We start from the raw sequence: 24,028 nt of genomic DNA, 5'->3' as shown, positions 1-24,028 counted from the left end.
CTCTCTCAAAAAGTCTGTTGGTTTAGCCTGCAAGAAGCAGGGGTCCAAGCGATCAGACAGCAAGACTTTCCACAAGTCTTTCTGACAAAACTGCATTTTTTCAATTCTGCTTTACAAGTTCCAAGTTTAGTTAAGTCCTCCAATGAGGCACTTTCATCTGAGAGTTTGATTTCTAGAGGTTTGGAATTTCCAGAATCAGTTTCTGTTTTCTTTGTGCCCAACAGTTCAGTCCTCAGCATATCTCTCTCATCTAACATTTTGCTATAAGCTACAAGCAGTAGCCAAGCTGCATTCTCCAGGTTTACTTTGGAAATTTCTTCCGCCAAATAAAAACTTCTGAAACAAACAAACAAAAAAATCTACATAGGAAACATCATACAAGGTTGTAAACTTCAGATGTGTAATCCCTTTAAAATCATTAATTTTAGCTATTGTCCTATTTAATTATGTTGGGTTGGTTTCCACCTTTCTATTTTAAGCTGCAAAGCCCAGGATGTAAATCTATGTACACTTACCACATAACTCCTTAGGAAAAAATTTCAACAAGTGGAATTGTTCAGTTCAAGGTTTTACATCCTATATACTTTATTACATATTCCCAAATTTCCATGCCAGAAGCTTGTACAAATCTACAGTGCCACCAAATTGTTTGCTGGAGTTTCCTTTCTAATCATTTTATGTACTCAACAAATATTTAGGGAGCATTATGATATGCTAGGCTTTCTGCTAGGAGTGGGGGTACAGTGTCAAGCACAAATGAAGTCTGTGTCTTGTGAAGTTTATAAACCACTAGTTTCAGCTCATCTGCATATCTTCTTTTGGAAATTGTCTGTTCATCACTGTCTCCTTTTCCTGTATATCCACCTTGATTTACACGAAGGTTATCTCTTAGGCTATTCAGTACCTGAACAGAAGGGGGACAGGGAAGGAGATCTCTTTGGGTAGTTACTATATTTTCCAAACTAAAAATAGGACATATGGTGGAAAAGTACAGTTGTACTTGGAATGGAGCAAAAGACCAAAATATCTGAAAATGGGACAGAGTCAAAAAAAAATCGTCAAGTATGAGGTTTTTTTACCTACAGAAATGGTGGGAAGATACCACATCCTAGACAAACGAGGGACATAGGCTGTGATGACGTCATAGCCCCAGCTTTACCTGGAATTGGCCCTGCTGGTGTAATACACTGCAAGTGGTCTGCTTATAGATGAAGCTGAATTCAGTGCTCGTGGCATAGACTTTACCCTGTCTTATGTCTATGCCCCTGGGAGAAGGAGAACACCCACCCCTCCCAACACTATTTCTCATTCTTAATCAGCAAGTCAAATTCAAAAAGGAATACGAAAATCAGTGTTCTGTTCCTCTAAGATAGCCAACTAGCTTCAGCTGCTGGTTCCTTCCTCCCAAATCAATCCTAGAGAAACTAAATTGAGAGGAGAACATGTTGCTGAGGAAAGAACAAAAATTCTAAGAAACACCTGAAGAGTCCAGGGGTTGTGCTGATATGATATGGACAATGGCCCCAACCTGGACAGCAACGAGGAGCAGAAGAGAGGCTGAGGAAGAGGTTTTACCTTCGGCATCTGCCTCTTCCCTTGCTATTCTGGAATGATTATCACCCACCCCACTGCCACAGCCCAGTACATCCATTGTGGTGCCAGTGGGGTGACAGCTGACAGGAAAGGAGTTGGTGAAGCAGGTGCAGGAAGACAGCTGCCCACCCTGGTGCATCCACTTCTCCATCTCTTAGGCCTCTAAATCTCAGGGCTGCTGACACCTAAGGAGATTGTCTCTTCCCAGCATTGCATCATACTCAGGACTTAATGGTGAATCCTTGCCAGAGGAGTTGCCCAGAAGAGTGAATAGACATGGGTGATAAAAGCTTGCTGATATTAAGGGCATTCTCCGCGCTGGAGCTCCTTCCTTCCCCTCTCCTTAAAATCAGCAGAAGGGATGCAAACAGTTCTCCCTGGGGCTTTTTCTCAAACATTGCCAAACAGGACAGACCCCAGGAAAACATGAGCTCGTGGGTCAAAATACCCATATACTCAACGAATACAAACGTTCTGAAAGAGATACTGAAAGCTGAGCCACGTAGACCTCATGAAGCAGAATTATTGGAACAGACAGCCCATGAATTTAAAATAGATAAAATTAGTATCCTTAAAGAGAAAAAAGAAGAATACTAGCAATATGAAACAGGTGCAAAAAGTCATAAAAAGAACTAAATGGAAATATTAAATTAAAAAATTACATAGTTGAAACAGAGAAGGAATACACACTCCAGGTATAAGCACTCTTACCTAACACATGGTCAGAGGTGGTCAATTTACAGAAAAATTAGTTAAAACACGAAATCATTAAAAAGTGACACGAATACCTCAGACACTTAATTTTCATTTACAGTATATAAAAGCATTTTCTTTGCCAATCTTTTAGTGAAAAGCCAAGGATTTTCCTTTGAATAATAGAGTTTTAGGTCATCCTTCTTGCACAAAGCACACCCAAAATATATTGACCAGAATTTCCAGTTTCTATTTCTATTTTTCCAGTTTGGAGCCAAGAATTGAAAGACACTGGCAAAGCAATGTAAGTTAAGAAACCCTCTATATTTAAATATTTTTGCAATGTTTTTCAGTTTTCCTGCTCATAATATTTTCTAAGCAACTCGAGTCTTTTCTACATGTTTAACTTAGTTTTTGAGATACATCAACTCTTTCTTTCCCATTCATATTTAATTTAAATAGTTAAATTGCATATTTGCAAATAACGGCTTAAAGTATACATGAACATATTTGTGAAAACGCTTAATTGACTGTCTTTAAGCACAAAATCCACATGGTGGGAGTTGAAATTTCTTGGGCACACTGGAGAGTAACCCATTAGCCTTTAACAGTAAGTGTACAGAAGGAATTAGTATGTTTTACAGATGGTATTGTGGTTTAATTTAGAGAGTGAAGGTTGATCAAAAGCTTCTGGTGAATAGCTATTGTAGATCTTTCCCTCTATATATGTATATGATTTGTTTAGAATATAAACTACTTTTTGAAAAATCGTCATAAATATACAGAGATCTCAAGAGATTCTGAGGGATCTTTATGGGGTAACTCTGAAGTACCTAAACAGTTTGGAACAAGAATAGAATTAACCCCAAACCACCTAAAATAAGTCAAAGCTAAAGCTTTCATTCAGAATCGATTTATACATGCTTGCTTTTTATGTTTGAATATAACTGGCCTCTTTGGAAACAAAGAGAAATATGTTCATGTACTATAATAATTCATAGCTTTTTGCATTCTGCCCATATATGCAGTAGCTTCAGTACAAAGAGGCTTTATGGAACAGGGCTTTATAAATCTCATTGAAAAAGAAAGCTCCACGAAGTTAACCAGTATAAAATATGAGTTTTCTGGAATTCAGTGTAATCACTCACAATCTACGGTCTCTCTGTTTTAACTGGCCGTAATAAAGGAACAGGTCAAACAGAGTTAATTTCCATCAGCTGTTGATTTATTGATATTCCTGCCTTCATAAAAAGCATTTGATAGCTGTTATCCAATTGAACAGCATTATTCAAATGTCATATATTTTGTCTTTCATTTTCATTGATTTCTTGGATTTATAAAGACACCTCCACTTGGTCTAGTTTCTCATCATGCCCAGCAGAATCAATGTTCTGCTCTAAGCTTCAAACTTTTCTGGTGAATGCCTTTCCAGAGTCTACTCTACCACAGCTCAAAAACTGAATTAGAAAACTTCAGCATAATGAAAATGATTTCTAACCTTTTGTTGAGATTTTTTCATTCTTTTGTCAATCAGATCAATTAAGTCTTATCACCTGGAAAACAAAAAATTAAGTGTTTGAATATTACTGTTTGCATACTATATAAGGTCCAGTGTTTTGTAACCTATTAGTCTTAAATAGGAGTATACAAGAAAAATCATCTGTGCTCTTTTACCTTCTGAATTGTGAAATATCTACCTCCAAATATTGCCTAAGAGGTGACCCAGAAGAAAAGGAAAAGTTGAGCAGAGAATTTGGTCAGGTTAAACAGCTAATTGGTTTAATTAGTTATCAAATTATTTTCCCTCAATAATTAAGAGATAGGAGAAGGGTGGTAAAAAGAAATGTGTTTGAAAAATTCTGACTATTGTTGTATCAGTACAGTACAGTATAAAATACAAAATGATGAGACACCAAATTAGCTAGTTTAGAAAGTTTGACAAAGAAATTTGAATATGACAAATGCATTACCATGGAGGACAGTGTGTCTTAGTAGTAACATGAAGCAAAGAAAACTCCTGAAATCTTTAAATTGGTCCACAACTACGTGTCTTTTCAGACTACCTTCAACTTCTGACTCTAAAACACTGGAAGCAAAAAGCCCTTCTGTGTGAATGTTGGTTTAATTCTAATGTTTCACATTTGTCCTGAGATCTAAGGCATTTCTTTGTGAAATAGCTGATTGTAAAACAAAACTCGTTAATGTTCTCAAGCCTAGATATATTAGTTTGCAACACTTTGAGCAAGGAAATGAGAGGGGAGGGAGAGGCCAAACACAGCTCATGATACTTGTGACTCAATATTCTGTTTATTAGCAGCGGTAAATCATAGTACAGAAAGAGCGCAGGCTTCCTGTAATGGATGGGTGGTATATCCTCAAGCATGTCTTGTGTGGTTGTTATTCAGTGAATGGCAAGGGCTGGGATTTTGGTATTCAATTAAGAAATGGAAAAAATGTCCCCTTTAGAAATCTTCCTTTTATATTTGTGTATATTCTTCTTACTCCCACTCGAGGATAGGCTAATTGAAAATATACAAAGGCACACAAGATGAATAAGAAAGGAGATTAAAAATAGCTAAATGAAAAAAGTTAAAGAAAAAGAAGATTAACCTTTAAAAATTTCGGTAATGTGTGAATTTCTCTTGAGTTATTAATTTTAATATCAAGGTTTCTTTTGGTTTATTTATTAGAGGAGTTTCTCAGCATTATTTTAATCTTTGCAAAGAAAAGATACAGTTTCAATTAGGTAATTTTCTTTACTAGTATTTATTGGCAAAACCACGGAGAAACTAATGATGTTATTCCATGACTCGTATTTTTTCTAAGAGGCGGTACGATTAGGTTTATTTAGAAGATCCTCTAGGAAACTCTTATTTGAATGTAATTCAGGTTATCATACCTCCCTAGACTTTCCATGTACTCTAGATTCAAGTCCCTGCATGCCAACCACAAACTCCCAACAGAAAGCTTACCTTCAAGACTAACAGAACTATTGAATGAAAAGACTAGTTGCAGGTTACACTGTAGACTCACCTAATACTGCAGCTATTCTAATAGGAATCCCCTCTCTACTGTTAGAACAAAGTATCCTGAAATAAAATGATATCCCCCTGGATTTATTTCCTATGGGCCAAGGAAGAAGTAGGAAAAGCAGGTTAAAGTGATAAAGAGCCAGATTTCAGCTCAACATAAGGAAGGATTTTTAACAGTTATAGCTGCTCCAAAATGTCATTAGCTTCCTTGGGAAGTAGCAAGGTTTCTGCCTTGGGCAATGTGCAGTGACAAGATATTCAGCTCCTTGACAAGAGAGCTGGAGCAATCCAGCATTGGCTAGGTGTCTACGTACAGGGTGACTGGAGCCTGAAAATCTGTGATCCTAAACCGTGGTGTTCACTGAAATAGATCTAAGGCCAATCTTATTTGGGGACCAATATTTCTGAAACAATATCATGATAATAAGCATTCTGGGAAATTGCAGACATGAGACTAGGATATTAACTTAATATTATAGTAACTTAAATGCAACCATACAAAATCCCATACTGACTTTTACTTTAGTAGCCAAAAAAAAAAAAAAAGAGTAAAAATCAAAAGTGGAAAACCTCCAGAGAAAGGAGCACTTTTATCAGTATTTACTGGCTAAAGTAATTTAGCACATTCAAAGAAAATAAACTTCCCTTAAGTTATAAGCTGGAGGATTTCAAGAAAATCTGGCTACGGTATTTATTCAGTATTTATTCAGCTTAATGAGGCTCAGTTCCTTGTAGCCGTAACTATATTTATTTCCTATATTAACTTTACTTAATGATGCCTATTCATCTTCCTAAAATGTGTTTTGCTGTGTTCTTGATAGGCTGTGCTTGTGAAATTCTCATGTTTCTTAAAATTAAAGTTACATTTAAAAGAAGACAGCAAAATGCAGGGGCTGGGAGGGGACTGAGTCACAGGCAGAAAGGCTAGGGAACACAGTACAAGACAGAGGAGCAGGTTTCTGAACACTCAGGCGGTGCCCCTTCTCTAACCCTGAATTGTATTATCCTGAACAAATCCTGGATTTGGAGCCCACCTCCGCCCTCCCTGCAGGTGGAGCAGAGACAGAACCATCCAAACTGGATGAAGTTTATCTAATTTTAGCCCCTCCAAGAAGCTATAGATAATCACTATCATGGTACTTTAGAGCACAACAGAAAGTCCAGAATTTTTCCAAGGGGGAAATCTGGTTGGAAAGGAAATGAAGAAGAGAAGGAGACTTGTCTTAAATTAAAATTGCATAGCAAGACCTTTGTTTTTACTTTCTGGTTTTGTTTTGTTGGGGTTTTTTAGGGGGTGGCAGGGCAAGGAATGGGAGGTTTGACATGGTTAGGTGTCATGGTTAGGGAGCACTGGGCATTTGGGAGAGGATAACTATCTGTACCAAGCCAGCCCCTGTTGCTTCCACTAGTTGGGTACAAAGGAATTTACCTGTCGGGTTTCTTTACTTGAAGAAAACGTGGTCAGTCACGGATCTCTTCTCTGCCGAGCCCAGAGTTGCTCTGATGATCAAACAAGATGTATGTATGAAAATATACCTTGCAAACTCTGAAATATCATATATACTCACCAAAAGTATTAGGAAACTCCTACTATGATAGCACCTGAATCCGATATAATAGGACTTCCTAGTCCTCTAGGAAAGTGGTATAGCCTTCAGATGAAACCCAGGGCCGCTAGGTTCTCTCTTTTGCTTGTACAGAGCAGTTTCCCCAGCTGTAAAATGGGAATAGAATTACCAATTGACTGGTTTGGTTGCATTATAATGAACTTTTTTTTTTCTTTTGAAAGAGAAAGCCTTTTAAACATTCCCTAGCACAATTTAAGTCCTTAAAAAAAAATAGCAGTCCATTAATATTATCACCAATTCAGAAGTCATAATATTGATATTGTTACAAGATGCTCTAAACCTGGAAGGATCTCTAGGGATTGCACTAGTCCCCATATGTGAATATTAGTCTTCAGGTTTGGGGGGGAGGCTGCACCCTGGAAACTAGGACCTTGACTGGCTGCAAGGCCTTAAACCATTTACGCCCCGGTGCTAAAGACCTCAGACATTCAGTACAATTGATCCTCTCGGGTACCTCTGCAGCTCATAGGAATTATTGACTATTTGTAAATTCACCTCGAACACTTTCCTGAGATGAATTTCAGAATCCCAGGAGCAAGCATTTATAATTTCAACAGAATTCCTTGTAATGTTTGTGAATTCCCAAATGCTAGAAGAAAATTTATGCATCTATATGCCAGATGGTTCAAAATAGCTATAGATAATCTCAATAGTGTGTAAATATGAAATCTGGGATGGTTTGCGAAGAAAACTCTCAGGAATAAAGGCAAATATATAAACAAAATAAAACAAAACCCCAAACAAAATTAATCCTGGGATAAAATTATAGAGAAAATAAGTGAACATTTTTATTTAGTTCTTCCTTTCATTTAATTTTTATAATTTTGTTAGGTACTTTAACAGGCCAGTTAAAAGGAATTTCAGTGCATTTCTTGGACAAATAGATGAAAGTCAGTAGGCTGTGTCAAACTAAACTAAATAAAAGCCATGTTGAAGAAATCATGTGAATGTACTTTTAAGAGGGGTATATTGAACTGTTGTAATAGTTCTCCACATGCAACAAAATAATAGTATAAAATTTCATTCTTTCCTACTGAAAGGAGAACAAGTCAATCAGAATTAGCAGTAAACATAGTTTATAAAACAGATGTGATTACTTTTTAAAAATTATTATCTGATAAATACAGTACATAACTCAGCCTAAAAAAAAAGTCGTATCTAAGAGTCTTCAGAGAACATGGTTTGCTGACCAGAGTAAGCTGCTTAATTAACATATGAATGATTTCCACAAACTTTGCGTGTTCTTGTGCAGTTTAAATATTTCCCCAGTCTTGTTTGCACTATCAATTTCCCCTGTTTCCCTGAAGAAAGCTTTGCTGAGCAAAGATTACTTTTAACCTGGGTCCCATCCAAATAATCACAAACTGTGAATTAATGGAAACAAAATAAATGTTGTTTACTGTCCTAGAAAATAAAATGTTGAGTCAAGTTATTTTTCATTGACCCAGAGTGAAGAGGAAGTAGATTCGGGGTTATTCATTTTGAATACCGAATTGGCTAGTTTGAGGTTTATTATAATAATTATTTGGTTTTTGGAGGAAGAGTTTTATTTTTTATTTTTAATTCACCCCCAAAATTGACAAATAAATCAAACAAAAATGTCCCTCAGGGATTGACTGCTTTGGAACAAACTCAGGCACCAAAGTTTTGATGGCCAAATCAGTCGCGTGTGTCGGCGTGGCCATGCTGTTGAAACCTGCCGTCAGGAGTTTTTGCTTGTGAAACAAAATTGAATTTTCCTGCAGATTTTCAGTGAGTTCTCCAAGAAGGAAAGTATTATGAAATCTGCTCATTCAGAGAGACGCTGCTCCATGATATAAATAGGCAAAGGAGTGCTAATCAGTGCTGCTACTTTCCTGTGCGGGAACCTTTTTAAAAATGCTAACAACCATCTACGATCTAAAATAAGCGAGTCTATCCAATTGCCAAAGGTTTTTAAAAACTGATAAAAACGAATGTTGGCAGGAGGATGAGGGAAAGGGCACACCCTTGTACATTAGTGAAAATGTAAATTGCTTCATTCTTTCTGAAGGGCAGACTGGTAGGATGTTTAAAAAGGAAAATTAATATAAGCCCTCTGATGGAAGAAGCCTGTGACTAGGAATTTTACCCATGGAGTAATCATTGACATGAGTTGAGATATCTGTGCCAGGATGCTCAACAGAGCATTGTTTTTCAGGGGGAAATCCGGGAACAACCAAGGGTCTAATAATTGGGACAGTGAGTAAAATTTGGTAGGAAGAGACAGTGGGATAGTGTGCTGCCATTAAAAATCACAGATTCAAATTTATTGCTGTGGGAAGAGGCTTTGGAATTATTATTGCATCACTTAAGGTAGGTTATACAAATGGTACATCCGATTTATGCAACATTATACTTATTGTCTGTACTTTTATGAATATACAAATCTCTGAAAAGGATGTTCTACAGAAAGATAAGCAGGTTTTTCTTGTTCTTTGGCTATACTTAAACTTTTAAAACAAAATAGAAATAGGTAAAAATTCTGAATAATTTTCTGAAAATGAAAAGATTGAGTTGCAGCTGAAGCAAAGTATAAGAAAGGAAAAACGGTTGGAAATATTTTAGCTTATTTTAAAAGTTTGGTTTATTTAATTTAGTTTTTTAAATTATGAAAGTAATATCTGCTCATATTTTTTTTAAATGTAAGAATACAGATGTCTACAAGATGAAAAGTAAAAGATATCTGTATGTGTATATGTAGATACACTCCAATGGATTCTTTTTTTTTTTTTTTTTGGATTCTTATATATATAAGCCTACACTTCATTTCTCCAACTTTTTTTTATTATTTAACAATAAATCTTGGATATCATGCTATATCAATACATATAGAAATTCCTAAAACATATGTGATTATTGGAAAGGTACCATAATTTATTTAGCCAGTTCTTATATTATGTCTATTTAAGTTGTTTCCAAGTTTTGCTAATATAAACAATACTGACAAAGAATATCCTGATTGAAAAGTTATATGCAAAATTACTGACAGTTTCTTGAATACAATCATAGGTAGGCTTTTTGTTTTGGTTTGGTTTTGGTTTTATTGCATTTGAATTGTTGACTCATCTGGAATTTATTTTGGCATTTAAGGAGTAATTTAGGAAGCCATCTTTGATTTCTTGTTCTTTTGTTCCAAATGACTTTCCAACTTTTTCTGCACTCTTTTCTAAACAATCTGCTTTTTCTCCAATGACATAGTAAAACTGTCATTTCTCTGTAAATTAATATAAATATTCTGGGTGGCACAAAATAAAATTCCATAAAGATGTTTTATAGGGGAAGAAAGTGGGAATTGACAAAATGATATTAAATTTCACCTGGAAAAATAAACATCTAACAAGAACCAGCTATGAAGGACTGCTGATGTCAGTACCACTCTCCTTCCGAAAGCAACAACAAAAACTGAATAAAATACAAAAAGCCAATGTTTGAAGGAATTGACAAGCAACCAAGGCATTCAGTACTTTAAGGGTCCTGATACTGAATAAAACAAGACTACAAAGACACTGAATAAAAACAAAACTACAGCATGTTGAAGGTAGGAAACAATAAAGATAGGAGAAATTAATGAAATAGAAAAAAAAAAAAGAGGACAATACAGAAAAGTCAACAGAGCTTCTTAGAAACACTCATAAAATTGATAATCCTTGCAGTAGGTTTAATTATGTACCCTAGAAAAAAGTTTTCTTGAACTTAATCCATCCCTATGGGTTTGAACCCATGGTAAATAAGACCTTTTAGAGATGTTATTTTTCGTTAAGGTGTGACCAACTGAATCAGGATAGGTCTTAATCCTTTTACTGAATGCCTAATTAATAAGGACATAGGACAAAAGCCACTCGGAAGAAGGAAGCTGGAGGTCAACCGAAGAGAAAGAAGATAGCACCATATGCATTGCCACATACAGAAAACCAAGGACCCAAGATTGCTGGCTGCCAGCCCAGAACACCTCAGTCTTTGGGGAGAAAGTATCGCCTTGATGATTTTGGACTTCTAGCCACAAAGCCATGAGCCAGTAAATTCCCATTGTTTTAGCCAACCCATTTTATGGTATTTGTGATTGCAACCAGGAAACTAATTCGACCTCCCCCAGCAAGATTTATCAAGAAGAAAAAAGGAAAGATAAAAATTACATTAGTGGAGAAAAATAACTATAGACTCCAAATATTGAGGATATTATGAACTCTATAATTTAGGTGACTTAGACAAATTCCATGAAAAATACATTTTCCTAAAACAGATACAAAAATAAATATAAAATATGACTAATCTTATACTTGTTAAAATAATTGTATCTATATCTAAAAATCTTTTTATAAAGAAAACGCTAAGCCCAGAATTCTTCTATGCATTTAAGGAAGAAGACAGGGAACATTCCCAATCTGTTCTATGAGATCTGAATAGCTCGGACACCAAAAGCTGTTAAGGACTATACGAGAGAGAATTTTAGGGCAATCTTCCATGATATAAACACCAAAAAGCCTAAACAAAATAATGACAAATTAAATCCATTGGTGTATTAAAAAAGATAACAATCATGACTAAGTAGAATTTATTCTAGAAACACAAATTTATTTTAATATTTGAAAACCAATTTATGTAATTTTTAAAACATTTGTTTATTTTTTGTTTTATTTTTTATTTTTTTATTTTGAAACACTTTGACATTTACATGACAGTTCCCCAAATAATACAAACCCCATATGGAGAACTCCAACATATTCCTTCCCCCGCCCAAAACCCAGATCTACCAATTTTAACATTTCTTCACATCTGTCTTAACATTCTATTTATCTATCCATCTGTATGTCTGTCCTTCTGTTCTTCCATCTCTTAACCAATCCATTTTCCAACAATGGAGTGCAAGTTGTATATATCATGCTCCTTGAACACTTAATACCACCATGTGCATTTCCTAAGAACAAGGATATTCAGTTATGTAACCACCTTAAGTGCAATTATCAAGCTCAAGGATTTAACATTGATATAAAGCTTACAGTCTATATTCCCATTTTTTCATATATCCCAATAATGTCCTTTGGAGCTTTTTGTCCTCTTTTGCTTGATCCCATCCAGGGTCAGGTAATGCTATTAATTACCATTGTCTCTTTGGTCTCTCCATTTTTTAAATCATGGAAAAATATACAACATGAACATCCATCTCAACCACTCCCAATCATACCATTCAGTGGGATGAATAACGTTCACAGTACATATTAGGTACTCACCACCTTCCATTACTAAAACTTTTACATTTTCCCAAAAAGAAACCTCATTCCCATTATGCATTAACTCCACATTTCCTCTGTTAGCTGCTCCTGGCAAACTGAATTGTTTCTCTTTGAGCCTGTATATTCTCTGATACAATTAATGTAATTTACTACATTAAAAGAACAAAAGAAAAAAAATAAGATCATAAGGTAAAAATGAACTATTAGTACATGTGTCATCATGAAGAATCTCACAAACAAAATGTTGAGCAAAATATGACAAATACAAGAGTACATATTGTCCAACTCCATTCATATAAAACAGAAAAAAAAAGCTAATTTCTGATAGTAGAAGTGTTAATGGTAGTTAGATTGGGGTGGGGGAGGTATGACTGGGAAAGGAAACGAGAGTGGTTTTAGTATACTGACAATGTTCTGTTTTTTATCTTGAAATGTAAACATATGATTTATGTACTTTTCTAGATGATTAAATATCAATAAAAACATTTTTCAAAAACAGGCAGTGATAACCAGGAAAATTCTGGATAAGGTAGGGTATGGAAACAGTCTAGACCTAGGAAATATTACAATGTATTATAAATCTACATTAATTTTACAAGGTGTAGAATTGATACAAGAATGGATAATAATAGGAACACAGAGTGAATTCAGAAATAGGCCTAAAGGCAAAATAGAACTTCTGTATAATGTGTTCATAAAGTTATTTGTAATTTTGATCAGTGTTAGAGGTTTCAATAAGCTGAATGACTAAATAAAGTTAAAAACCTGGGTTATCCAAAGAGAGCAAATCTCTAAAACAAATATTGGAAACCAAGGGCCCCATGAAAATTTATAGTACAAATTCCCATCACATCTCAACGGCCAACAGAAACAAACAAACAAACAAAAACAACTGACTTTTTCCATATAATTTTCTTCCTTTCTTCCCCCTTTAAGGTGAGAAATAGAGTGGAATTGGGTGGAGAGGAGGGCAACAGACTCTTTTATTATCTCCAAAAAAACCCCAAAAGTTAACCCTATGCCCTTTTTAAAATAATCTGTAAGGAGTGGAAAAATTGTGTTTTCTTTTAACTAGAATAGGACCGTAAAGGAGTATGTATTATTTTAAGTGATAGAAGCTCACCGAAAGTTTAATAAGTGATATCTTGGTCTCTTTTATTAAAAATCTAAGGGTATATTTTGCTTTGGAACGGGCTTAATGCAAAAGATTAAGAAATATATCTTCAGGAAATGGCTTCTCTCTCAGGCAGCCATTTCCCTTGAGATCACAGAGTAGTTGCCAGCAGCTTCCTGGCCTACATACTCCTGATTCTCTTTCCGTGCAAAGGTGGGAGTCTTGGTCCCAGCATTCCATGCAAAGGCCTCGTTGAATTTCTTTGGCACTAAATGTGTCATATCAATTTGTGAACCAAAATGCAGACCAGAGAAATGCAAGTTCCAAGGCATTCGTCCATGATATGAGAGGTTTAGCCCTAAATCACATGTTCCACCTCTGACATGGTAGAGAAAACTGGGAGCTGAGAATGGAGAAAGCAGTGGATCCCCATATGGAAATTGGGGTGTGGCCACTAAGAAGAGGCTGGATGGATCCCAGGTGGCAAAAATGTCCATTCTATCATAAAATATACCCTAGGGATATATACCTGGGGGCAGGAGAAGGGGGGGCCCTGTGAGTTTAGCATTGACTTTGTTTCTTTAATATTAAAAACTAGATAGTCAAATCTTATATTTTGAAAAAGAAAGATAGAATGAAGCAGAAAAGCATTCCCCATCCCATATACCTCTGGCTGTGATTTCAAGTTGTCTTTGGATATTGGGGTGCCAGTGTTTGTTTCGATGAGCTGGACTAACATGGAAAACGAGTGCTCCGGGTAACTGATGATGGCTGCCACTGCAGGAAGACTACTTTGTACAGAAGGAGCTGTACCTTTTTTAATCCTTTCCTTATATTACTGGTTTTAAATAGTGTTTCTGACAAGATTCTGCTTTTCTTTCTGTCAACTGTAGTGAACAGGTATTGGGCATTATTTGTGAGGCTGCAAATACATTATGTGAAAAGAATAATGAGTCCCTAAAAAGTCAGAAGAAATGCCACCTGAGACGTATCCCCAACACGATGATATATGTAGGTCCAGGAATGAAGTTTCAGAAACTTCCAGATGAAATTTCCAGACCATAAAATAAAGTCTCTTCCAAAACTGCCTTTGTTGTAGCCCCTGGACAATTCTCCCTTTTACTTTTAATCTGCAAGTTGGAGAATGTTTTTCATGTTCAACTTAAGTTGTTTAGTTAATGATCTTTAGAATAACTCTTGGGAGCATCTCTCAGCATAGCATGTTATTACTCTGTTCTCTGAGTGAATTTGATATATCTATTGTGTTCTTGCTGCATAAACTGATCCCTGAGATTAATCATTTTCTTGTTACCAGCTAGAAATTGTCGACATTTAATGGATATACTACATCAGTCAATTTAATGAGTCTCATTGTCTGGAGTTTGAAATATGCTGATGATTCGAATGTTGAAATATAAACTATGCTCATTCTTATTCCAAGTTTCCAAGTTCTCCAAGTTTGTTCTGCCTGCCTGCCTGCCTGATGAAGATAATTTGGTTAAGATTTTTGAATTTAGCTCTCCAGGGGCTGGGGACTTAGTTCCTCTACGGGTGATGTGCAGAAGAGGCTAAACAACCGTTGCATCCATTACTACAAGTACACCTTAAACAAATCACTTAGCTTCAGCCTGTTTAATAAGTAATATTTAGTAAGAATGGACCCATGGAAGGATCATGCTGGTTACTAATACCCAGGGGTACCCCAGGGGCTTTGCAGTTGGAAAGGAAGAGATGTGGCTTCTTTCACTGGGTAGAGAGCCAGCTGACCTGGCAGGATGGGCAAGGACCCCACGCACCACCAGAGGCCGAGCCCAAGGCCAAGTGGTGGCCTTCCAGATAAAGGAGAACGATCCTATCATCAACCAGAGTTAAAAGAAATTAAATGGACTGGAAACGGACTCATAATTAATGGTGTTTGGTTTCTGTTTTGATTTCAGTTGTTCGAATTCATGAACTTTTTGGCTGAGAACGTCATCTTCTGTTACATGGGCCTGGCGCTATTCACGTTCCAGAATCATATCTTTAACGCTCTTTTTATCCTTGGAGCTGTTGTATCCTTTGAAATACAGTATGTGGGATGAAATACAGTATGTAAGGAAGGGAACAAACTACTTACTTTTACTGGTCATTTTGCCAAATTGTTAAAGGAATTTCCTCAGGTTTATGATAAAGCTCAATTTCAAAGTAGATATGTACTTTCTATCCAGGGGAGAAAAGCACCCTAAAAAATTGGATATGTTATTAAGTGCTTTATATATAGGAGAGAGAGAGAGAGAGAGAGAGAGAGAAAATGGGATAAGACATACTATATAAGAAAATACTTAGGAAAATAAAGAAGACAAAGCTAAAAGGGAATAACATTTTTCAAGATCCAAAAATATGTTTAACCAAAATGATGAATCAGTTATATGAAAAATTATGGCAATGTGTTCTTCATAGTGAAATAGCTTTACTCGGCATTAGAAGGTTTCAGAAGATATTCCTGACCATCAAGATTACTGAGCTTTGAAATTTTTTTCATTGAAAGGTGGTAAAATCTTTTTATCCAAGGAAGGTTTTGGAAATAGGATAAGTAAAGAACAAATGAAATTAGCATGATGAATGTGCTTTCAAATCATAAGCACTATGCACATATAAGTTTATTTGAATAAGACAACACCTTTCCTGTACATAGGAGGACAGATTAAATCTAGATCTCACTTCAAGTCCAGAGGATTCTACCTCTAAGCCTGGGGCAGGAGGTATTCCTAGTGGAAGCAATGTCTGTCCAATAGGATAGTAAGCCACAGGTGATATTCCCAAGGATGGTCAACAGCTGTCCTCCTTTTTCCCCCTTGGGAAATGGGCAGATGGCCCCATGGGTTACAGAAAGATGAGCTGGGCAGCCAGGAGATTCCACCCCACATGGTAAACCCTGTTCCACCTAAGCGTCTGAATTTCCCTCTTGTTCTCTTGTTGCACATTAAGCTGAACCCTCAAATTGCATACAAATCTTTAATCTTAGAAGGAAGCTGCCTTTTCCCAAATAACTCTATTCTATTTGAGGACTAACTGGAACACCCAGACCATCAGGAGAGGAGTCAAAGATGACAAAAAACGGAGAGATGAATACCACCAGCATTTTCAGATTTTCTTCTAACCTGTAAAACTTGGATTTTAGTAAGATGCCTCTTAAAGTAGCAGTTGTATTATAAATTTAGACAAGCAATTCCTCTCAAAATTAAATCCACTAAAAGGAACAAAAAAATAGGCAAAGCTTGCTGGATAGAGTATAAACGGATGGAAAATAAGATGGCAATCATGAGCAGGAGTGCGTTTATCCTTTCTAAAGTGCTTCTTAAGAAGATAATGCCACATCATCTGAATGGTCTCTGCCTCACATTTTTCAACAAGACTGAGAATAGACTCAGTCATCAGCTACATAAATGTGATGAGAAAATTTACAGTGATTGAAATGGCATTGGGTTAAATTTTAAACCGAATATATATTCAGGGACAAGCAGAGTTCTCTATTATTTCTGGAAAGGAATTGACATTAAAATATGGATTTTGGCAGCAAGTTGAGCATGCATGTATTGACATGTTTATTCCTGCCTTCTGGGTCATAACAGAGAAATTTTAAGCTTTCAGACTCTCCCCTCATTGTGGCAATAATTTCCTCAATGTTTCCCTGTGCTTACCTACAGCTAGCAATTTTTGTTGCCAGAGCCTGCAACATCTATCCCCTCTCCTTCCTCCTGAATCTGGGCCGAAAACAAAAGATTCCCTGGAACTTTCAGCATATGATGATGTTCTCAGGTATGTGAATGACGTTGTGTTTAATGCTGCTGTACCCACACACTTTCAAAGAACGGGGAGAACCATCCGGAGACTTAGAAATCTTCTGGGGGACCATAACTTCTGTTCGTCTCCATTGTACCTAGCATCATAGGGGTACTCTATACTTTGGGCAACAGCAGGATGTCTCTTTCCAGAAGGAAAGTGAAAATTAAAAGGAACCTTGTTAGGATGGCCTTGAGGTTAATATCTGGCCAGAAACTGGCCTGGAACATCAGTTCTCATGTCAGAAAATTTGAATGATCATTTTGCAAAGTGTATGATTCAAGAAATAGTTTGTAAATAGTGCTGTTCTTGCCCAACTTTCAGGTCACTTCTCCTTAGAATCTCTGTTCCTTCGCCATGTACCACTGCAAGAGCTTCTCAGGGTTAACACAAAAACAAATCCTACTTAAGTGTGCTCAATTGTTGAGAAACAAATGTTAATTATGTACTTCCCCGGTGCCAGGAACAGTGCTAGGCACCCTTGGATGAAACTGATAAGGTCTCTGCTCTACAGAAGCTTATGTTCTAATTGCCTAAACTGCATCTGAAGGATCCTTTCCAAAAGAAAATAAGTGAATGAACTTGCTGACCTTGAACTACCCTAGGGACTGCAGTTTCTTTCTGTTCAATCGATATTCCTACCATCCGACTTTCCTTGTTCAGAGATCTTTCCCTTACTGCTTTCTACATGTGTGTACACTTACAGTATACTCAGCAATAGTTTGTTGGAAGAGGAATTAAAAAAAAAAAACACCACTAGCAAAATAGAGCAAACGAATATAATTTGGAGCACACAGGGGGATGTGGAAAAAGTGAGAGAAACTAACATTTTGATTACCTGCTATTTACTATATGTCAGTCCTATGAAGCAGATATTAACCCATTTTGTAGATGATAAAACTGAGGTTCGTAGTCTCAAAGAGATTAAGTCACTTGGCCAAGGACAAGGGCATTCCTGAAACGGGTCTGTGAGAATCAAACTAAACCCAACCAGGTGTTTTATAATCCACATTCCTAGCAGTAGTTGGGGAATAAAATGCTTATTTCACCTTCGTATCCACTCTAGCCTGGTCCACACACTGAAGGGGAGGAATGCACAGGTTGAGAGCAGATCGTTTAATCAAATATAGGTAAATGAAAATCCAACATTAAAAAATCACTTTTTTCAATTTTTAAAAAACTTAACAAAATAATTTTATTGATATATATTAATAAAGCATAAATCCACCCCAAGTGTGTAATCAATGGGATTCGGTATTATCACATAGTTGTGCATGCATCACTCCAATCACTTTAGAGTGTTTTTAATTATTCCTGTAATAATAATAGTAAAAATAAACAAAAAAACAAAACTCATCACCTCTCAATCTCTCTATGCTTCACCTACCATACATAGATGCTATTCTGTTTCCCTCTCTCTAGTTTATTTGTATTTATATTTTGTAGAAATAGTCATATATACGCAATATCACCCATATTCATATTTTACAAACAAGTTTTTAACCAGTTCAGCACAATTAACCCTCAGGTTTCCATGCTTTATTCTCATTCTATTTTCTGGTGACCTATATTCTAATTATTAATTGTATGAGTTTCTATAATATATTTAGTTCATAATAGTGCAATCATACAATATTTGTCCTTTCTGTCTGGCTTGCTTCACTCAACATAATGTCCTCCAGGTTCATTCATGTTGTCATAAGCTTCACAACTCTGTTTCTTCTTTCCACTACGTGATATTCCATCATGTGTATGCTCCACAATTTGTTTATCCATTCATCAGTTGATGGACACCTGGCTTGTTTCCAACTTCTGGAAATCGTGACTAACACTGCTATGAACATTGGTGTGCAGATCTCTATTTGTGTCACTGCTCTCAGCGCTTCTGGATATATGCCTAGCAATGATATTGCTGGGTCCCATGGCAAGTCTATTTTCAAAACTTAGGAAATGCCAAACAGTCCTCCACCGTGGCTGGCCCATTCTACAGTCCCACCAACAGAGAAAAAGCATTCTTATCTCTCCACATCCTCTCCAACATTTACAGTTTTCCACCTTTTTAATAGTGGCTAGTCTAATAGGAGTAAAATGATACCTCATTGCAGTTTTTATTTGCATTTCCCTAATCACTAGTGATGTTGAACATTTTTCCATGTGTTTCTTTCCCATTTATATTTCTTCTTTGGACAATTGTCTTTTCAAATCTTTTGCACAGTTTTTAATTAGGTCATTTGTCTTTTTATCGTTGATTTGTAGCATCTCTTTATATATCATGGGATATTAAACCCTTATCAGATATGTGCTTCCCAAATATTTTCTTGCATTGAGTTGGCTGTCTTTTCAGCCTTTTGACAAAGTTCTTCAAGGTGCAGAATGGTTTAATTTTGAGGAGGTCCCATTTTCATATTAATATTTTTTTCTTTTGTTACTTGTACTTTGAGTGTAAGGTTTAAGAAACTATCGCCTAACACAAGATCTTGAAGATGTTTTCCTACATTTTCTTCTAGGAGTTTTATGCTGTGATTTATATTTAGGTCCTTGATCCATTTTGAGTTAATTTTTATCTAAGGTATGAGATAGGGGTCGTCTTTCTTTCTTGTACATATGGCTATCCAGTTCTCCCAGCAACATGTGTTGAATAGACTGTTCAGCCCAGCTGGGTGGGCTTCACAGTCTTGTCAAAAATCACTTGACTGTAGATGTGAGGGTCTATTTCTGAGTTCTTGATTTGGTTCCATTTGCCAGTCTGTCTTTATGCCAGTACCATGCTGTTTTTACCACTGTAGCTAAGTAATATGCTTTAAAGTCAGGAAGTGACAGTCTAGCAACTCTTCTTTTTTAAGACATTTTTTGCTATTCGGGGCCCCTTAAACTTCCAAATAAATTTGATTATTGGCTTTTGCATTTCTACAAAAAGGCTGTTGGGATTTTTATTGGGATTGGGTTGAATCTATAAATCAGTTTGAGTAGAATTGACATCTTAATGATATTTATTCTTCTAATCCATGAACGCAAACTGTCCTGCCATTTATTTAAGTTTTCTTTGGTTTCTTTTAGCAATATTTTGTAGTTTTCTGAATTCAGGTCCATTATGTCCTTGGTTAAGTCATTTCCTAAATATTTGATTATATTAATCACTATTTTTTTTGGATTTCCTCCTCAGATTACACATCAGTAGTGTTTAGAAATGCTATTGATTTTTTGCGTATTAATCTTATATCATGCCAATATGCTGAACTCATCTACTAATTTTAGTTGCTTTATATTGGATTTTTCAGGATTTTCTAGTGTAGAATCATATCATCTGTAAATAGTGAAAGTTTTACTTCTTTTCCTATTTGGGTTCATTTTATTTCTTTATCTAGCCTGATTGCTCTAGCTAGAACTTCTAGCACGATATTGAATAACAGTGGTGACATTGGGCATCCTTGTCTTGTTCCTGATCTCAGCAGGAAAGCTTTCAGTCTAGCTGTAGGTTTTTCATATATGCACTTTACCATATTGAGAAAGCTTCCTTCTATTCCTATTTTTTGAAGTGTTTTTATTGAGAAAGAGCATTGTATTTTGTCAAATGCCTTTTCTGCATCAGTCAAGAGGATCACGTTAAGTTTCTTCTTCACTTTTTCATTGTGGCTTATTATACTAATTGATTTTCTTGTGCTGAACCACCCTTGTATACCTGGTATAAAAACCCATTTGATCATGGTGTATAATTCTTTTAAAGTGCTTTTGGATTTGGTTTGCAAGTATTTTCTTGAAGATTTTTGCATCTATATTCATTAGAGATATTGGTCTGTGATTTTCTTTTTTCAAAGTATCTTTATCTGGTTTTAGTATTAAGGTGAAGTTGGTTTCATAGAATGAGTGTGGTAGCATTCTTTCCTGTTCAATTTTTTGGAAGACCTTGAGCAAACTCAATATTAGGTCATCTTTGAATGATTGGTGGAATTCACCTGTGAAGTCATCTGGTCCTGGGCTTTTCATCTTTGTGAAGGTATTGATGACTCTTTCAATCTCTTCACTTGTGATTGGTTTGTTGAAGTCTTCTATTTCTTCTGGGGTCAGTGTAGGTGGTTCATGTGTTTCTAGGAATTTGTCCATCTCCTCTATACAGGCGAGTTTTGTGGCATACAGTTTCTTATAGTATCCTCTTAAGATCTCTCTTATTTCTACAGGATTAGTGATAATGTCCCCTTTCTCATTTCTGATTATATATATTTCTGTTTTCTCTCTTTTTTTTCTATGTCATTTAGCTAAGGGCTTATCAATTTTGTTGATCTTCTCCAAGAACCAACTTTAGGGTTTGCTGAATCTCGCTATGGTTTTTTTGTTCTCAATTTCACTTATCTCTGCTCTGTTCTTTACTCTTTCTTTCATTCAGCTTGGTTTGGAATTAGTTTGCTGGTTTTTTTCCTACTTCCTCCATGTTTGCAGTTAGATTTTCCATTTTAGTTCTTCTTTTTTAATGTAAGCATCAAGGGCTATAAATTTCTCTCTCAGCTCTGCCTTTGCGGTGTCCCATAGGCTTTGATATGCTGTGTTCTCATTTTCATTCATCTCAAGATATTTGCTGAATTCTCTTGCAATTTTTTCTTTAACCTACTGATTATTTAAGAGTATGTTGTCTAATTTCCATGTTTTTATGAATTTTCCCTTTTTCCATCCATTATTGATTTCCAGCTTCATTCTGTTTGGATCAGAAAAAGTATTTTGTATTATTTCAATCTTTTGAAATTTATTAAGACTTGTCTTGTGACCCAACTTATGGTCTATCTTGGAGAAGGATCCATGAGCACTTGAAAAGCCTGTATATCATGCTGTTTTGGCATGCAGTGTTCTAAAGATGTCTATTAGATCCAGTTTATTTATCATATTATTCAAGCTCTCTCTTTCTTTATTTATCCTCTGTCCAATACTGAGAGTGGTGTATTGAATTTTCCAAATATTATTGTAGAGACATCTATTTCTCTCCTCAGCTTTGCCAGTGTGTGCCTCATGTATCTTGGGGCACTCAGGTTAGGTGCATAAATATTTAGTATAGTTATTTCTTCTTCGTGAATTGTCCTTTATTTATATATAAAGACCTTCTTCATCCTTTTTAACAGTTCTGCATTTAAAATATATTTCATCCGATATTAGTATTGTTACTCCAGCTCTTTTTTGTTTACTATTTGCATGGACTATCTTTTTCCAATCTTTCACCTTTAACCTGATTGTGTCTTTATGTCTTAGGTGTGTCTATTGTAGACAACATATAGATGGCTCATATTTATTATCCATTATATCAGTCAATGTTTTTGATTGGGGAGTTCAAGCCATTGAATATTCAATGTTATTACTATAAAGGCATTACTTACTTCATCCATTTTGTTCTTTGGCTTTCTGTTGTCATATCTTACTATTGTCTGTCTTTTTACCCTTTAAGTTACCCTTCCTAATAATCTTCATTTTTACACTCTTCTCCATGTCTCTTGCCCTTGTTTTTTTCCCTTCAGGCTGCAGCACTCCCTTTAGTATCTCTTGGAATTCTGGTCTTTCAGCAACATATTCTGTCAGTTTTTGTTTGTCTATGAAGATTTTGAACTCGCCCTCATTTTTGAAGGACCATTTTGCCAGATACAGATTCTTGGCTGGCAGTTTTTCTCTTTCAATACCTTAAATACATCATACCACTTTCTTCTCACCTCCATGGTTTCTGATGAAAGGTTGGCATTAATCTTATCAAGGTTCCCTTGTATGTGATGCTTTGCTTTTTCTCCTGCTGTTTCCAAAATGCTCTCATTATCTCTGATATTTGTCATTCTGTATAGTAGGTGTCTCAGGGTAGGCCTCTTTGGGTTTTTTTCTGTTTGGCGTGTGTTGTCCTTCTTAGATATTGATATTTATGTCTTTCATAAAGGTTGGGAAGTTTTCTATCATTATTTTTTCAGATATTTTTTCTGCCCCTTTTTTGCTCTCTTCTTCTGGGACACCAGTAAGGCATGTGTTTGTATGTCTTGCTTGGTTCGTCATCCGATTCCCTGAGACCCTCTTCCATTTCTTCCATTCTCTTCTCTTTCTGTTCTCCTGTCTTTTCCAATTCAGATGTTCTGTCTTTGAAATCACTAATTATGTCTTTGAGCAATTCAAATCTGCTTTTATGTGCCTCTAATGTATTTTTAATTTCATCCATCCTTCATTCCCATAGGGTCTGTTACTTTTCTTTGCAGGCTTTCAAATTGTTCTTTATGCTCACCCAGTGTCGTCTTAATATCCTTTATCTCTTTAGTCATATTTTCTTTCAATTCCTTAAATTAATTTAAGAGAGTTATGCTATTATCATTGATTAATTGTCTTAAATTCTCTATCTTTTCAGTATATTTGGTTTGTTGCTTTGGCTGGGCCATATCTTCCTGTTTCCTAGTATGGCTTATAATTTTGCTGATGTCTAGGCATCTGAATATGTTGGTGAATTTACTCTGATGGTTAATTTCTCTCTCTTGCGTATTGTTATTATTTTTTCAAAGGTCTTCTTTGATATTTGGTTAAAATTATCCTAAGTATTTAAAATTGCCAAGTTTAAGTTATCAAAATCATGCTAGGAACTCACTAATGGGGTGCAGATTTTTCTCAGAACTTAGAGAACAGAGAGACCCAATTGCAGTTTTTGTCCATGCAATTTCCAGACTGGCCAGCAGATGGTGCTCATCAGTGCACCTTTCCACAGAGGTGTATCTCTCTCTGTTTGCCTTTGTTTTGGTCTGGTCAGAGCCAATATTCAAAGTGGGCGCTGTTGGCTGAATTCACTGAAGAAAAGTGCCCTGATTTTCCCTCCCTTTTCCCTTGTAACAACTGACAGGGAGGAAAAAGTCTGCTCTCCTCTCAGTCAGCTGCAATGAGCCAGGGGTTTTACCC

The 24,028-nt window shown here is 36.0% G+C and overlaps 1 protein-coding gene across 2 annotated transcripts in view; it reads left to right on the top strand.

Moving 5' to 3' along the window:
• SLC9A9 (solute carrier family 9 member A9) overlaps positions 1-24,028 on the top strand; it is a 615,414-nt gene that overhangs the window by 335,242 nt on the left and 256,144 nt on the right. For both annotated transcript variants that reach the window (XM_058295117.2, XM_058295118.2), the window contains exons 10-11: positions 15,250-15,363; positions 16,999-17,110. In XM_058295117.2, coding sequence (XP_058151100.1) covers positions 15,250-15,363; positions 16,999-17,110 — 226 coding nt within the window. The remainder of the gene's footprint in view (positions 1-15,249; positions 15,364-16,998; positions 17,111-24,028) is intronic.

The sequence above is a fragment of the Dasypus novemcinctus genome, chromosome 4, assembly GCF_030445035.2.
Source record: "Dasypus novemcinctus isolate mDasNov1 chromosome 4, mDasNov1.1.hap2, whole genome shotgun sequence".
NCBI lineage: Eukaryota > Metazoa > Chordata > Mammalia > Cingulata > Dasypodidae > Dasypus > Dasypus novemcinctus.
Note: the sequence above shows the minus strand (reverse complement) of the source record. Positions and strands in the feature narration are given on the sequence as shown.